This window comes from Erythranthe guttata, chromosome 4, assembly GCF_056151865.1.
Source record: "Erythranthe guttata isolate IM_541 chromosome 4, IM_541, whole genome shotgun sequence".
NCBI lineage: Eukaryota > Viridiplantae > Streptophyta > Magnoliopsida > Lamiales > Phrymaceae > Erythranthe > Erythranthe guttata.
In genome coordinates this window covers 20,100,694-20,117,040 of record NC_142536.1, presented here as the reverse complement: position 1 = coordinate 20,117,040, position 16,347 = coordinate 20,100,694, and the positions used below count along the sequence as shown (strand labels likewise).

The 16,347-nt window shown below is 33.6% G+C and overlaps 2 protein-coding genes and 1 long non-coding RNA gene across 3 annotated transcripts; 1 reads left to right on the top strand and 2 right to left on the bottom strand.

Annotated features, from left to right (window-relative positions):
* Positions 1-3,511: 3,511 nt before the first annotated feature.
* Positions 3,512-6,324, bottom strand: LOC148771372 (uncharacterized). Its single transcript, XM_088817339.1, has 2 exons — positions 4,863-6,324; positions 3,512-4,676 (listed from the first exon to the last, which is right to left on the bottom strand). Exons 1-2 carry the CDS (start codon positions 5,808-5,810, stop codon positions 3,837-3,839), a joined length of 1,788 nt encoding a protein of 595 aa, XP_088673465.1. The 5' UTR covers positions 5,811-6,324; the 3' UTR covers positions 3,512-3,836.
* On the bottom strand, positions 3,512-6,985 carry LOC148771371 (uncharacterized). Its single transcript, XR_016030969.1, has 2 exons — positions 6,323-6,985; positions 3,512-3,743 (listed from the first exon to the last, which is right to left on the bottom strand). It is a non-coding gene; the product is annotated as an uncharacterized LOC148771371 (long non-coding RNA).
* A 5,850-nt stretch (positions 6,986-12,835) lies between these two features.
* On the top strand, positions 12,836-14,966 carry LOC105976218 (U-box domain-containing protein 9). Its single transcript, XM_013001499.2, has 2 exons — positions 12,836-13,347; positions 13,685-14,966. The coding sequence occupies exons 1-2, from the start codon at positions 13,045-13,047 to the stop codon at positions 14,765-14,767; spliced, it is 1,386 nt and encodes a 461-aa protein (XP_012856953.2). The 5' UTR covers positions 12,836-13,044; the 3' UTR covers positions 14,768-14,966.
* Positions 14,967-16,347: the final 1,381 nt, after the last annotated feature.

The window sequence follows — 16,347 nt, the reverse complement described above, 5'->3', positions numbered from 1 at the left end:
GGAAGCTAAATGGGTTCATGGATGCAGGCAGCAGGATGGGAACCTTGATTGCGGCTTGTTTGTCTGCATGTGGGCATATTGTCATGCTGTAAACAGTGAAGAAATTTGGTTTAAGGCAAAAACTTGCGATATCAAAATACTTCGCCCAAAACTAGCAGCTATCTTTCTGAGGCATCGGGGAGTAGAAGTGGAAGCTAAATATGAAATAGATATGGCGTTATTGTGAAAAAACTGGGAGTGGAAGTGTTTTGGGGTTCTTGTGTTTTTTTGTAATTAATTAATGAACAGGTGAATGTGTTTTTATGCCATAAACAATCTGTCCTTTTGTTGTAGAGCTAATAATACTATTGATTAGCTCTACTCGTACTTTTTCATTGTATACATTGTACTATATGTTTCGATGAAATGTACTTGCCTTTTGAACACATGGTACTTTATTTTGCGATTAATTAGTTTGTATAAAGAATATAAGCGTACCATAAAACTGAGCAACAAATACTTTCTAGTCCATTCGAAGATACCTTGTCAACAATAGACTTGTACTTATTTGATGAACAAAGCGTACTTCACATGTGTATTCACGAAAAACTTACCATAATCGATGTTGATCGACTCCCACATTGTCTCCATTATTGTTTAAAATGCGATCATATGGATGCATTGGCCCGACAATAATATATAGAGTGTAAAAATACTATATGAATGGCAAACATATACTTTATCAGTGAACACATGGTACTATAGTGATGACTCACTTGTACTTTACCAGCTTATACATTATACTTATTTGGTGAACAAAGCGTACTATATTTTTTGATGAATTGAATTGCACTAATTTCATTGACGTTTTAATGATCAATAAGTACGGGAGATGCATAAATTATGTTTTAGATCATTATTTTAAGGTAGGTGAGCATTATTGTTGCGTTTGGATTACAAGATCCCATAAATATGTTGAATTTCATACATGATACTCATATACTATACAATATATTCATACAAGTCTACAATGCTCAAGTGTAAACCTAATACTTTCCTCAATTCTTACCATAGTCGATGTTGATCCACTCCCACATTGTCACCATTCATTCTTAATAGTCTAAAACTGAAGAGTTGTGTCTTAAAATGCGATCATATGGATGCATTGGCCCGACAATAATATATAGAGTGTAAAAATACTATATGAATGGCAAACATATACTTTATCAGTGAACATATCGTACTGTAGTCACGACTCACTTGTACTTTACCAGCTTATACATTATACTTATTTGGTGAACAAAGCGTACTATATTTTTTGATGAATTGAATTGCACTAATTTCATTGACGTTTTAATGATCAATAAGTACGGGAGATGCATAAATTATGTTTTAGATCATTATTTTAAGGTAGGTGAGCATTATTGTTGCGTTTGGATTACAAGATCCCATAAATATGTTGAATTTCATACATGATACTCATATACTATACAATATATTCATACAAGTCTACAATGCTCAAGTGTAAACCTAATACTTTCCTCAATTCTTACCATAGTCGATGTTGATCCACTCCCACATTGTCACCATTCATTCTTAATAGTCTAAAACTGAAGAGTTGTGTCTTAAAATGCGATCATATGGATGCATTGGCCCGACAATAATATATAGAGTGTAAAAATACTATATGAATGGCAAACATATACTTTATCAGTGAACATATCGTACTGTAGTCACGACTCACTTGTACTTTACCAGCTTATACATTATACTTATTTGGTGAACAAAGCGTACTATATTTTTTGATGAATTGAATTGCACTAATTTCATTGACGTTTTAATGATCAATAAGTACGGGAGATGCATAAATTATGTTTTAGATCATTATTTTAAGGTAGGTGAGCATTATTGTTGCGTTTGGATTACAAGATCCCATAAATATGTTGAATTTCATACATGATACTCATATACTATACAATATATTCATACAAGTCTACAATGCTCAAGTGTAAACCTAATACTTTCCTCAATTCTTACCATAGTCGATGTTGATCCACTCCCACATTGTCTCCATTCATTCTTAATAGTCTAAAACTGAAGAGTTGTGTCTTAAAATGCGATCATATGGATGCATTGGCCCGACAATAATATATAGAGTGTAAAAATACTATATGAATGGCAAACATATACTTTATCAGTGAACACATGGTACTATAGTGATGACTCACTTGTACTTTACCAGCTTATACATTGTACTTATTTGGTGAACAAAGCGTACTATATTTTTTGATGAATTGAATTGCACTAATTTCATTGACGTTTTAATGATCAATAAGTACGGGAGATGCATAAATTATGTTTTAGATTATTATTTTAAGGTAGGTGAGCATTATTGTTGCGTTTGGATTACAAGATCCCATAAATATGTTGAATTTCATACATGATACTCATATACTATACAATATATTCATACAAGTCTACAATGCTCAAGTGTAAACCTAATACTTTCCTCAATTCTTACCATAGTCGATGTTGATCCACTCCCACATTGTCTCCATTCATTCTTAATAGTCTAAAACTGAAGAGTTGTGTCTTAAAATGCGATCATATGGATGCATTGGCCCGACAATAATATATAGAGTGTAAAAATACTATATGAATGGCAAACATATACTTTATCAGTGAACATATCGTACTGTAGTCACGACTCACTTGTACTTTACCAGCTTATACATTATACTTAATTGGTAGACAAAGCGTACTATAAATGCTGAAGAACCCAAACTTTACCAGCTTATACATTGTACTCTTATGTTCACTAATTAAACAACAGTACATAGGTTTTACATAGCATGTAGACTGCAAATATTACTAGATTCAACACTATCAAACTATGAACTACTCCACCTTCAGAATTGCAATTCTTCACTTCACTTTCTTGATGGACTTGGTTCATCGACGCACTTGTAGCTTCATTTTCTTCACGATTTGAGTTGGAAAAAGTTTGCCCAACTTCAAATGGTTCACACCAATGGGAGTAGCCATGGTGTGGGCAACAGTAAAATAACCTTCCGGGATTCGAAATAGTTTCTGAAACCATGATTATTGTTTTCTTCCCACAATCAAGACGCTTGCATTTCCCTTTTTTGTATTTTAACCCACTCATTTGAGTGGTGCTACTAAAAGAAGCCATGAATTAGAAACAAATGAGCCTATGTGTCATTTATGGTCATATTATGACTTGACTAGTTCTGACAATAAGCAACGGCTATATTATAAGCAACGGCTATATTGTAACGGTCATAAATTGAGTAAGTCATACCATCCTATCTCATAGATAATACCATGCGTAAATCAAATCAGTACCTTTACACTGAAAATGATAAACCATCAAGCAGCAACAAGCATACCATCATATCGCATATCTAATACCATGTGTAAATAAAAATAGTACTATTAGACTGAAAATGATAAACCATCAACCAGCAATAGGCATACCATCCTATCTCATATCCAATACCATGTGTAAATAAAAATAGTACCATTAGACTGAAAATGATAAACCATCAATGAACAGAGTACCTAATACATAGTACAAACTACAAATAGCAAAAACATAGTGCAAATTGAAACATAGTACAAAGTTCAAAACAACATAGTGCAAATCACATAATAATAAAGTACAAACAGCCAGTTTTCATTCACTTCAATCACTTGAATAACATAATGGGCAATCATGTAAGCTCTCCTCCATCTTGTCCTCCCTGATGAAAAACATAAAATTTACATTAGAAACAAGACTAGTTAGTTTAATTAACACAAATGCAGACAGTATTTACATTAAAAAAAATTGGTAGTCAGATTGGTTGTGTGCAAGTACGACGATTGTGTCCAGGCTTCCCACACCGAGTACAATTCAGTTTACGAGTTTGCACTTGTGAAGGAATTCTTTTTGTCTTTCTACGTCCCGGTCGAGTTCTCGAATCAGGTGCATTAACAAAGACATCGGGCGGAGCATTACACGCATCGTACAAGTCAAAGTCCTCATCAAACGAGGGAATTGGGTTAATCGTGAATTGATATACCTGTTTGTACGTATCAATATGAAAGCATGGATCCACAAACTCATATACTGAGTATCCTTTTGACTCCAAACATGCACATGCATGTTTGCATGGAAGTTTCTCTAATTGCCATGCTTTACAAGAACAAGTCTTCTGCTGCAAGTCAACCTTATACGACTTGTCCTCATCATATACCTCAAAAGCGGTACTACTTGATCTACAATATTTTAAGGAACGAGAGGCCATATGATTGATTGTTAATCTCTTTAGAATTTTCTTGCACAATATGCCAGTCATTGCCAAACTTTTTCCTTGTCGTTTAACTAGCATCTCCATTACTTTGATCCGTATGTGATCAATCATGGATGGAACAGGCAAAGATCGGGCATCTTTAACCCAACCATTCCAATTTTCTGCCTGATTATTGTTCACGATTCCCCATCTTTCTCCAGAAAAATAGGCATTCGCCCAATGATTTGGATCAGAATTCGAAATAAATGATGCCGCGAGAGGCATAGATTGCACTATACGAGAAATAGTTGCATCGAACTCCTGCCGAGTAGGAGCATATGCAGCATTATGTAAAACACTCGCCCAGTATGACTTGTTGTGCAATGGGTACTTCCTCAGGACCTATATTATTTTGAAACATGTTATACAAATGTATGAAACATGCTATACAAATGTATGAAACATGCTATACAAATGTATGAAATGTGTTATACAAAAGTATGACACATGTTACACAAATGTATGAAACATGTTATACAAAAGTATGAAACATGTTATACAAAAGTATGACATGAGGTGACAAAATACCTGAGTTCTAAAGTTATCCACCAAGTGTCGCAAACAATATGCATGGTGGCTACTAGGAAATACCAACGGGACGGCTTTAAGAAGCCCCGAATGACGATCAGAGAAAATGGTAAAAGATCTATTGTCATTGTGAAGATCTAGAATTTGTTTCAGTTTAATGCAAAACCACTCCCAGTTTTTATCATTCTCAGCATCAACAACTGCGTATGCCAATGTATATAAGGAATCATTTGGATCCTTGCACACAGCAGAAAGCAAGCATCCTTTGTACTTATTTTTAATGTGAGTCCCATCCAAACATATCATCGGCCTACACCGATAAAAGCCGGAAATAGAACTCCCAAAACTAATAAATATTCGAATAAACTTTTGAGTAGCAGGTTCAATCTCATACTCTGCCATGCTACCAGGGTTATGCATTTTTAATGCACGACAATAGCGTCTCAGTTTATCATAACATGTCGTCTCATCACCATGGATATCACGCATTGCTTTTTCTTTACCCCTCCATGCTGTGTAGTACTGAAGCTCCAGACCATAATCGTCTCGGATATCTTCTAACATACCACATGGTGTGTAAGCTGGCTGCGTTCTCAATTTTCGTTTCATAATTTGGGCAATCCATGTAGCATCGGCTTTAGGATGACCCCTTGTACGAAGAGTAGCATCACCACAAGTGTGCTCAAGATTGCACTTGCGAATGCTAAATAACTTATCTGACTTGTACAATGATGCATAAACCCTCCATTTGCAGTTTTCGTGAATGCATACTGCTATGATCTTTTGTTGATCATTTTTCATGTACTTAAATGATCGATTATTAGCAATAGAATAGTTTTTCAGCATATGCCTAAAATCATCAGGATCTTTAAAAAACTGATTCTCCCCACGGATGCAATGTCTCCATGCATCAATTGAATTTCCAAGCGGATTACCCTCGATTTCCATCGATTGATCGCCGCTTTTGGTTTCAAAAAAATTTTAAAAATGGATTACAATAGAGTGGAATCCAAATAACAATGTACATGAAAATATCATAACAATGCACTGGTTCCATACTATCTTATCCATTATATAATACTAAGTTTTCCCACAAATAGTACCAAGTTTACCTATCACCCATACTATTCAGATGAAGGTTACGTACTATCTTCCCCATTATATGATACTATGTTTTCCCATTAACAGTACCAAATTTACCTATCACCCATACTATTCAGATGAAGGTAACGTACTATCTTCCTCATTATATGATACTATGTTTTCCCACCAGCAGTACCAAATTTACCTATCACCCATACTACTCAGATCAAGGTTACGTACTGTAAGTATCATACGTCCATACCATATTTATATTAGCATGATACTATTATGTGCCATATTTTATACTATGTATCACACAATAATTAACAACCATAAAGAAATGCATTTCAGCAGTACAGAAAAAGATGGAGACCTACCAGCCATCGGTGCGAACCCTCTTTCCACGCGAATTAGCTTCATCTTTGCAGGTCACGACAATGTCCACCACACTCATCTTCATTATCAGATGCAATGCAACCATATTCTCCACATCTTCATCAGTGCCCAATGTCACATACAATCTTTCCCGAGGAGCCAAGTATTGGAGGATCAGTGCATCTGGATGGATATGATTCCATTTGTTGATAATAGCACCATATATCTCCATTAATGTCGAATTACTTTTTATGGAAATAATGTGAAGTTGATTTTTGTATCGACAACTTCCAAGAATCACACTGGGTACATCGTTAGATACATCATTTGTAGCCATTGTGGGGTGGGTGGGTTTTACAGTGATTTTTTCGCCGGAAAAAAGGGGAAACCAGAGGAGAGAAATGGAGAAGAAATAGAGAAGAAAGAAAGCAGATAGAAATGAAGAGAGAGAAGAAGGAAAGAGAAGATGAAGAGAGAGAAAAGCAGGAGAGAGAAAAGCAGGAGAGAGAAAAGGGTGAGAGTGAGAAGAAAATATAATAAAATATATAAAATTCACATTAGGGACTGATCTGCATGTTAGGCGTGTGAGTAGGGACTGAAATGCTAGGGCAAACTACGTAGGGACTGATCTGTGTTTCAAGTTTTGGATTAGGGATTTATCTGTAGTTTCCCCTTCAAAAATAAGTAGGAAAAATAAAATAAAATAAATAAAAGAAAGTGTTGGTTATTGGTGGGAAAGGATATACTGAGGTGTATCCCCAGTCGAGGGGGTCTTAAGTACTGTGGTTGCAGTGCAGGAGCACCAGGCATATCCTTTGGATTGTTCCGATACGTGGACTTGCTCTATTGGTCCACGTGTCGCGTGTATCCTTGAGTTGGCACTGGCTGGCACGTGCGAGCACGAGGTGGGGGGTTTGGGTTGTTCAGTTCATCTGATGCTGCAAAATTCTTGGGTGGTGTTGGCCTTTGTTGGTGGTTTGGTATTATATGCAATGTTATGATAATCATACTTTAGGTTATGTTTGGCTTCTTTTTTTTTTTTTTTTTTCCTCCAAGTATTTTTGATATTTAAACAAATTATTTGGCATTAACATATTTTTTATTAATTAAAAACACAAGCAAGAAATCACTTAACATACAATGTATGAGAATGCTTTGAAATTTATTTTGCCCAAGAATTTGAGAATGAAAATATAAACCATGTCAAAAGGCCTGAAAATTTTCAAACTAGCTTTGATTTATATTTTTTAAGTTACAAGAATAATTTCGTTTTGGGGAAAATGTGAGGAGAAAAGAACATGCTTCCATCAATTACGATTCAAACCTCTTCTTTCAAATTTACCTAAAAAAGAATATAACACTCTTTCGAACTACTGTTCTTCCTATTAGTTAGATTGTTGCGGTGTAAATTATCAAAATACAAACAAATATTAATTTATTTTCAATTTTATTTTTCACAAATATATTTTCCCAAATAAAATAAAATTTTAGGGCAAACACACCCTTAGTGTTCATTTTCTTTTTTCTTTTATTTCATACCACTCTGCAATTACATTTGTCCAAACCGAGTTCCAAAAAGAAATATAGAATAATAATTTGCCTCTTGGTACACAACGTAATAGTGTCGACACCTTTTTAGTGTACATTTTGACTCTAGACTCCCTTAAGATAAAATCAAAAGGAAAAAAGAAAAAAAGGATAATATTAAATCCCCATACCTTTTACCATCTTTAAAATTAAATATACATTGAACTAATTAATTAATAATATTATTTTTATATAAAGATCACATTGAAATATTCAACCTGCAAAAGATCTTTGGAAAGATAATAAAATTAAGATGATATTATGGAATATGCGAAGAACAGCCTAACTATTATTGCAAGTGGGAATTGGGTGTTTGCCTTCTGGGATTTAATTTGGATAACATGGTTTAATTGCATGGCTTTTGGTGAATGCAAGCGGTATAAATGAATTAAATTAATTATATATTTTACATATGTATATATATATATTTGACCAAGGTGTGACAAACTCTGAAATTACAACAATTAGAAGGTAGGTGGATTAATTAAGAAGAAGAGACTGCTGCCAACTTCTGTTGCACGAAAGGAATTTCTTCTTAGTCTTTATTTTATTTTATTTTATTTTTCATGCTTAAAGATTTTGTATACATGTTCATTCATTATTCACTTCTTAATCTTATCCCTAATCATTTTCCACGCATATAATATATATGTAAAAAATAAATAAATAAATAAATAAATATATATATAAATATTTCTTATCCAGTCCCAACAACCCCACCACCTAAACAATAACTCAAGAATTAATGATGTTGTACAATCTTAATGAATCTTCATATGTTTCACGTAAACCACCATACTAACTCACTCAACTAATCCGAGTTTATCTAGAACCTAATTAATTATGTCATGATTGATTGTTTGATTTTTATCGCTTAGCTCGTTACAATTTCGATAAATTAATAATCCTGGCTTGGATAACAGTTACTTCTGATCCCGACTCGATACAAATATATTAAATTATTAGTTGTATAATATAATATTCTGCTAAATTAATATAATTTTTGCAAGTTGCGATTGTATTAGTTTATAGAAATTTAACTGTATAATGGAAAAAAGCAAAAGAGAAGAATCAATATTTATTTACACACAACTCCATCTATTACCTGCGTTGATTTTTTTCTGAATATAATCCATTTATTTAGTTAAATAAATCTCAAATAAATGTATTCAGCTTAATCGATTAATCATGATTATTTTGATCCACCGAGTGCTGGAAACTGTTTGGCATCTTCATAAAAAGGGGCATATTCGGCCACGGGCCGGGCCTGAGTTCTAGGGCTACAATGAATCGGCCCAAACAAAAAGTCGGGCTACAAAGAATCTGCCTAAAGAAATAGTCGGGCTACACTGAATCGGCCTAAAAAAATAGTCGGGCTACAATGAATCGGGCCAAATAAATTGTTGGTCTACATCGAATCGGCCTAAACAAATAGTCCGGCTACAATGAATCGGCCCAATAGAGACCTAACTAAAGAGTAAAAACTAACTACTTTTGTTAAAACTTGGGCGTAATTCCACTATGCACCCTGAAAATGTAACACATTTGCAATTGTACCCTTCAAGTTTAATATTTTGGCACTTTGCACCTCAAAATAATGTAATAGACTACCCATACATGCAGAGATACTAATTTCACAAATAAATTAAAATAAAATCTCATTTTTACCAAGTTAATTAAAAAAATTATCTGACCAATTGGAATTTTATTGAATGATATATTTCAAATATTTATAAATGGGGCAATAAAATTCCGTTTATTATAAAAGTTAAAGTCCTTATATTTAAATTGGGCCTTGAAATATTGGGTTGAGTTTGGCACTGTGAAAATGAAAATATAGAATCTTGATTTGGGCCTACTCAAATTTGAACTTATAGAAATGGGCCTATTAGATTAAAACTTTCTCTCTCTAGATCTCTATCTCTCTCTCTAAAAAATTGGCGGCAAGCTGCCTATGTTTCTGTAACCAACAAAAACGACAACACAAGACACAGTTGTCTGCGGAAAACGACACCTCCATCTCAAATAGTTAAAAACCTAAACGGGACCCCCCATCTCCGGTGGACGTACGGACGGCGTCGCGGCCCCATACACGTCTGCCCCACCGCCACCTCATGGCTGCAGGGATTGGGATTGAGATGGATAGAATACTGACAGCCACAGGTGGCATTATATCAGGGTTTTATATATTATGATGATTCATCACCAATAATTCAGTGCATGCCATCTTTTGAGCTTTCCCGCCAAAAAAATATAAATAAAAATGAAATATAATCATTTCATTTCATTTTCATCGTCGTTGTTAATATATATTATGTATGAATATACGAATAAAATAAAAATAAGAGGATTATGTATGTGGTGGTGAGAGATGTGAGTGGCCTACATGAGTTTCTTGTGGTTGCAGTTAAGGTGTTTGTGTTTTGGTGTCTGTGAAAATAACCAATCGCCTTAACAATATAGTACTAATTATTGGGTAAATTACACCTACAACCCTATTGTACGCTAAAATAATTTTAAGGTCCCTATAGTATCACTAATTACAATCGCCTCCCTGAACCATTGTTATAAACCCTAACCAAATAATGCGGTTAAGTTATTTTGTTACAGTTCTAACGGACTATTAGTTTCAGGCACTGGTGAAGGCAACATAGTGCTAGAGGTTGACATGACTATCCTAATAGTATTTCTTAAATTCTTATTATTTTATACAAAATTTATGGATTTTCATTTATGGTAGTTATTAATGGCACCGTGTGAAACAAATATCGTGCATATCGGTCCCGAGTACATGAATAGCTCTGTTGTTTCAGGGATGTGACTGTAATTATCAATACTACAAGAACCTTAAATTTATTTTAGCATACATCAGGGATGTAGATGTAATTTACCCTATGTTATTCTCAACTTGTAATATAATCCACTGTTAAACAATCAAACAAATCATTAGAAAAAACTTTATTTTTTTTTCCTTGCAAACTTTTTCATTAAAGCATTAATGGAAATAGTTTAGGAAACTGTGAAAGTTTTCAATTTGATTACGGAAAATGCGGTAATCTCATTTCTTTATTATTATTATCGTATTCTTTTCTTCAACTTTGGATTATCTTTTAATTTTACATTTATTTAATTATTATTTTAAAATGAAATGGATTATTGAGATGGTGAAAATCAGATAATTAAAAATGCAGAACTTAATTTGATGATGGACCAGTAATGAAATTTGGCACGTAAATTTTAAATAAATAGATGCATATATAAAATTAATTACATAGAGAGTATGGTAAATAATAAATATATGATTAGATGATAAATTATTGGAATCTCTCTTTATTTAAGGAAAAAGAAAAGAAAAACGTAAAGCGCGACTCCACCACAAAATTCAATTAGTGCTTCTCTACTGTACTTAGTGCGCGGTAGCGTACAGTAGTTAAATGTCGGTTCGTTTATTATATTTTTCTTTTTCTTTATTTATTAATTTTATTAGAGTTTAATTTATTGTACATAGCAAATAATATTTTCTAATTCATAAAATTATATTATATATTTTGAAAAATAATTAAAATATACAAATCTACAATCGGAATTTCGATGATTTTTATATATAATTCCGATTTCATCCCAAATAAATTTGGGAAAAAATGAAAATCAAAACTTCGAAAATCGAAAAGAAAAATACGATTTCAAATTCGGATATCTTTGAACAGTATTGGAGGAATCCTTTAATGCATAATTTACATGCCCGTTCAAATTATTCTGGAATGTCTATATCTGAATTTAATTTTAATAAATAGAAATATAGCCCACGAAATTCAAATAAAAGTTAAAAAAATAGGGATTACTCCTCGATAATGGTGAAAAATTAAATGAAGATGAAGGTCAACGACCTAAAATCATTTAATCAGATATTATAAATTGCACCGAATCGCTGACCTAATATTCCACATGCCATTTGCCACGTTTTTGAATTGTGACCAACACATGTAAAATTAATTAAAATTGCAATATAATGCTAATAATAATTAATAAATAATAAGTAATAATATTTATAGTTTATAGTAATTTTCTTTGTAGTGGTTTTTGATATATTACAAAAGTGAATATGGTAAATACGTTAATGATATTGTTATTAATATTTAATTTTTTGAAAGAATAATTGTAAATATTATTTCTCTAATTATTATTATTTTAAGAAATAATTGAAAACAAATAATTAAGAATATTCAGAAGACAACACACATGTCATCCTCTCACATTTCCACTAGTACACATGTCTCGTTCAATCCCTTCTCCCCACATGCAAACTAGATCTCTAAATTATTATTATTATCAATTAAACTACTAGCTTTAATTTATTTATTTTCTCATTCTAAATTTACAAAAAACAAAAAAAAAAAAAAGTTGAGACTACCAAAATTATTGTAATTTGCATAAAATAATAAAATAAATGTAGTGTGAAATATTACTCTAATAAGTTGACAAACGAATTAATTAGTTAACTACCATTTGACCATCAACTATGGTCAAATGAATGATATTCAATTAAGTAATTAGTTTCTATATATAACTAAAATGAATAATATTAAGTAATTTGACATGCATATTAATTTAAATAGAGTACAATAAAATAAAAAATGCACAATATTTTCATCACTTTAAATATATTAAAAGGAATTAAAGAGAATATCCCTAAACGATGCTTTTGAAGTAATTTTAATAATATTTTTTTATTCGTTAAAAAAAAACTATTTTCCCATGCATATTAAAAATAAATTCATAATACGAAAAAAACGATTAATTAATTAATTAGTGTAGTAATAGAAGTGTTTATGCCGCGTAACCTGCCAGCTGTCAAGGCTGATTGCGTAGCCCACTAGTGGGACCCACAAACCCACACTACACTTAAAACTCTCAATTCCTTATACCACACTTCACTCGCATTCTTCTGTGAATTAATAAAAAATAAATAAAAATAAATAAATAAATAAATAACTCCAAATTCTGAAAATCTCGCCGGAAAAATATTGAAAAAAAAGGAGAGTGGATGATTAGTAAAGAAGGGTGAAAATCCCATCACCATAATTCGTATAATTCAACAATTTGGGGGATTTTTAATTTTTTTTTGGAGGAAAGAGTGATGGCGAAGAGCGGTGTTATTGAAGGGGATCCGGCGGCGGCGGCGGTTAGGGCGGCGGAATTGAAGAAAGAATTGCTGAAGCTGGTGAAGGCGATCGTGGATGAAGAAGACGTAAATCTGGATGCGGTTGAAAGAGCTTATCAGATGCTGGTTGCGTTGAAGGAAATGAAATTGAAGAAAACCGTTTCTCTGAAACTCCGTACTGATCGTGAATTGGCTTCCGCCGGAACGGTGCCGGAGGAATTTAAGTGCCCTCTCTCGATGGAACTCATGAGAGATCCCGTCATTATTGACAGCGGCCAGGTTTTCTATTTTACCCCTTTTTGTGTGTGTATTGTGTGTGTTTTTTTAAAACTGAAATTTGTTTGTTGTTAAAATTATGAAAATTGAATTTAGGTTGGAATTATTTAATTTAAATTGTTGATTCCTGAAAGAAAATAAGAGGATATATATATATATATCTAATGGTTTGGTTGATAATCAATTGAAGGGGTTATTAATTCTGCTGGATTTTGCTTTATTTTATTGTTATTATTATTTGCCTTTTATATTTCCCAATAATCAAAATCAAATTTAATGTTGTTTGGATTGGATTATTGATAATGGAGTTTGTTCTTGTATGCATTGTCGCCAATGGCAGACATATGACAGGCCTTTCATTCAGAAATGGTTAAAATCGGGGAATCGGACATGCCCGAAAACTCAACAAGTACTCACACACACCACACTCGCACCGAACCACTTGATTCGCGAAATGATAACCAAATGGTGCAATAAACACGGCATCAAATTACCGGACCCTGTTAACTACACCTACGAGGAGGGCTTTGCGGAATCTGATAGGGAACAATTCCTCTCTCTACTCAACAGAATGTCTACGACGTTATCCGAACAAAAAGAAGCCGCCAAAGAATTACGCCGCTTGACTAGAAAAACAGCTTCTGTTCGAGCCCTTTTCGCCGAAACCCCCAATGCCATACCTCAGTTGCTCGCCCCACTAAGCAATGGCACAAACGGGGCCCACCCGGACCTCCACGAAGATATAATCACATCGGTTTTGAACATCGCAATTCACGACGATAACAACAAGAAGCTAGTCGCGGAAACGCCAGCGGCGATTCCACTTTTAATCGACGCGGTAAAGAATGGATCGATCGAGACGAGAAGCAATGCGGCGGCGACAATTTTCACACTATCGGCACTCGACTCGAACAAGGCACTCCTCGGCAAATCCGGTGCGTTGAAACCCTTGATCGAGTTACTGCGTGAGGGTCATCCTGCGGCTATGAACGATGCCGCTTCGGCGATTTTCAATCTGTGCATTTTGCACGAGAATAAGGTGAGAGCCGTTAGAGACGGGGCGGTTGAAGTGATTCTTGAAAAGATTAAAAACAGAGCGCGTGTCGATATTTTGCTGCCGCCGCTTGCTCTGCTTTCGACCAATCAAAAGTGTGTCGAAGAAATGGGAGATCTCGAAGCAGTTCCTTGTTTGTTCGAAATAATAAGGGAGACGACGTGTGATAGAAACAAGGAGAATTGTATAGCTATGCTGCACGCTATTTGCTTTAGCGATAGAACCAAGTGGAAGGCGATGAGGGAAGAGGAGAGTATGCACCGTACGATATCTCAGGTCGCTCAGAACGGTACTTCGAGAGCTCAGAGAAAAGCTAGAGGAATTCTCGAGAGACTCAATAAAGCGGTTAACGTTACCCATACTGCGTGATCTAGAGCACACATTCTGTAAATTCTTACTCCACTTTGCTTTTCTCAATCTGCGAAAAAAGAAAAATCGAGGTATTATGTGGTAAAGTTTGAACCTTTCTTGTGAATATTCTTTCTATACGCTTAAGTGGGGTTCCGTTATCGTATGCTACGGATGTAGTTTTTGTGAATAATAATCGATGCACATGGTTTCTTGAGTATACTTGTTTGTTTACGAAGCTTGAGAGTGTGTCTATTCAGTTGATCGATAATATCTTTCGGCGAGCGTTGGCTTGAATTCTCTCGTAAGTTATTTCCTTGTGTTTCGATTTTGAAAATAACTCGGCACATGGGCTTCGATTATGATGCTTAACTTTGCGTCGTAAAGCATTAAATTCGTGTTTCGGATTTGTCGGCATGGTAAGAACTCAGCTTCCTAGTAATGAGTCTCTCTTTGGGGACAAAAGATTTCAGCACTTCACATGGCTTACATGAAGACTCAGAGACTCATACTTTCTTGATTTTCCTTTTTTTATTTTCTTATTTTTTCTTCTTTAATATTTATTATCTATTTATTTATTTTATTAAATAAATAAATAAAAAATCTTGAATAATAATTGAAGATTGAGTTTTTTGAGGAGAGAAGTAGCAAGAGTAATGTGGGCATATTGAATGGCCAATGTGTTGTCTTCTTTTGTGGTCCATAAAAAATGCCCACCAAACTTTTATCTGTGAAAGTCTTTAATTTCAAGAAAACCGCCCATTCTTTCATTACTTTTTTATTTCTATTTTTTTTATATTTTTAATTTAAAAAAGAATTATGCCAACCGAACTATTTAGTTAGTTGGATTTAATAGCAACCAACTATACCTATTTTATATATTGATATACTGAAATTATGCTGAAATTTATTTTAGGCTTGCCAAACACGTGCAACCTTTTGCTATCCTAGTACATTGTGAAAAAATAGCTAGAGATATAAAAGTAATTTTCGTACATGAATGTGTTTGCTATTGGTGGTTGTGAATATTAAGAATATATTTCGCCGCCGTGGGCGGTGGTTTGCCATTCATTGTGGTGGGCCCCCCTTTCTTGGAACTTTTCTTCTCCATTTATCTTTTTTTGTTTTTCCTTTTTGAAGAATCAAATTCTTTATTGAGTTGAAATACTTTTGCTGAAAAAGTTTCTTGTAATATATTCCTTTTTCTTTTTTTCCCAAACAACCCCTAATGTTAGATCGCAGTGGTTTAAATGAGTCGAGTTCGAGTTGAGTTCATTTATTTGAAGGTTCTAGCTCATGTGATAATTTATGAGCTCGGTCAAAATCACTATTATTTTTCACGAGCCAGCTTATGAGCTTTTAATAATTGTTTTTTTTTTTTTTTTTTTTTTAATTTAAGCATATTTTATTATGTTTTTATAGAATAAATATTGAAAACATTAATAAACAATAGACAAAGAGTGCCACCTCATAGTTCACATGTAGAAAAACTAAGTCCGACTGGGGATTGGGGGTCTACCAAATAATTATTTGGATATGAAATAACTATAAAAAATAACATTATCTAAATTTCTATATGTACTAAAATTTGCAAATTATTG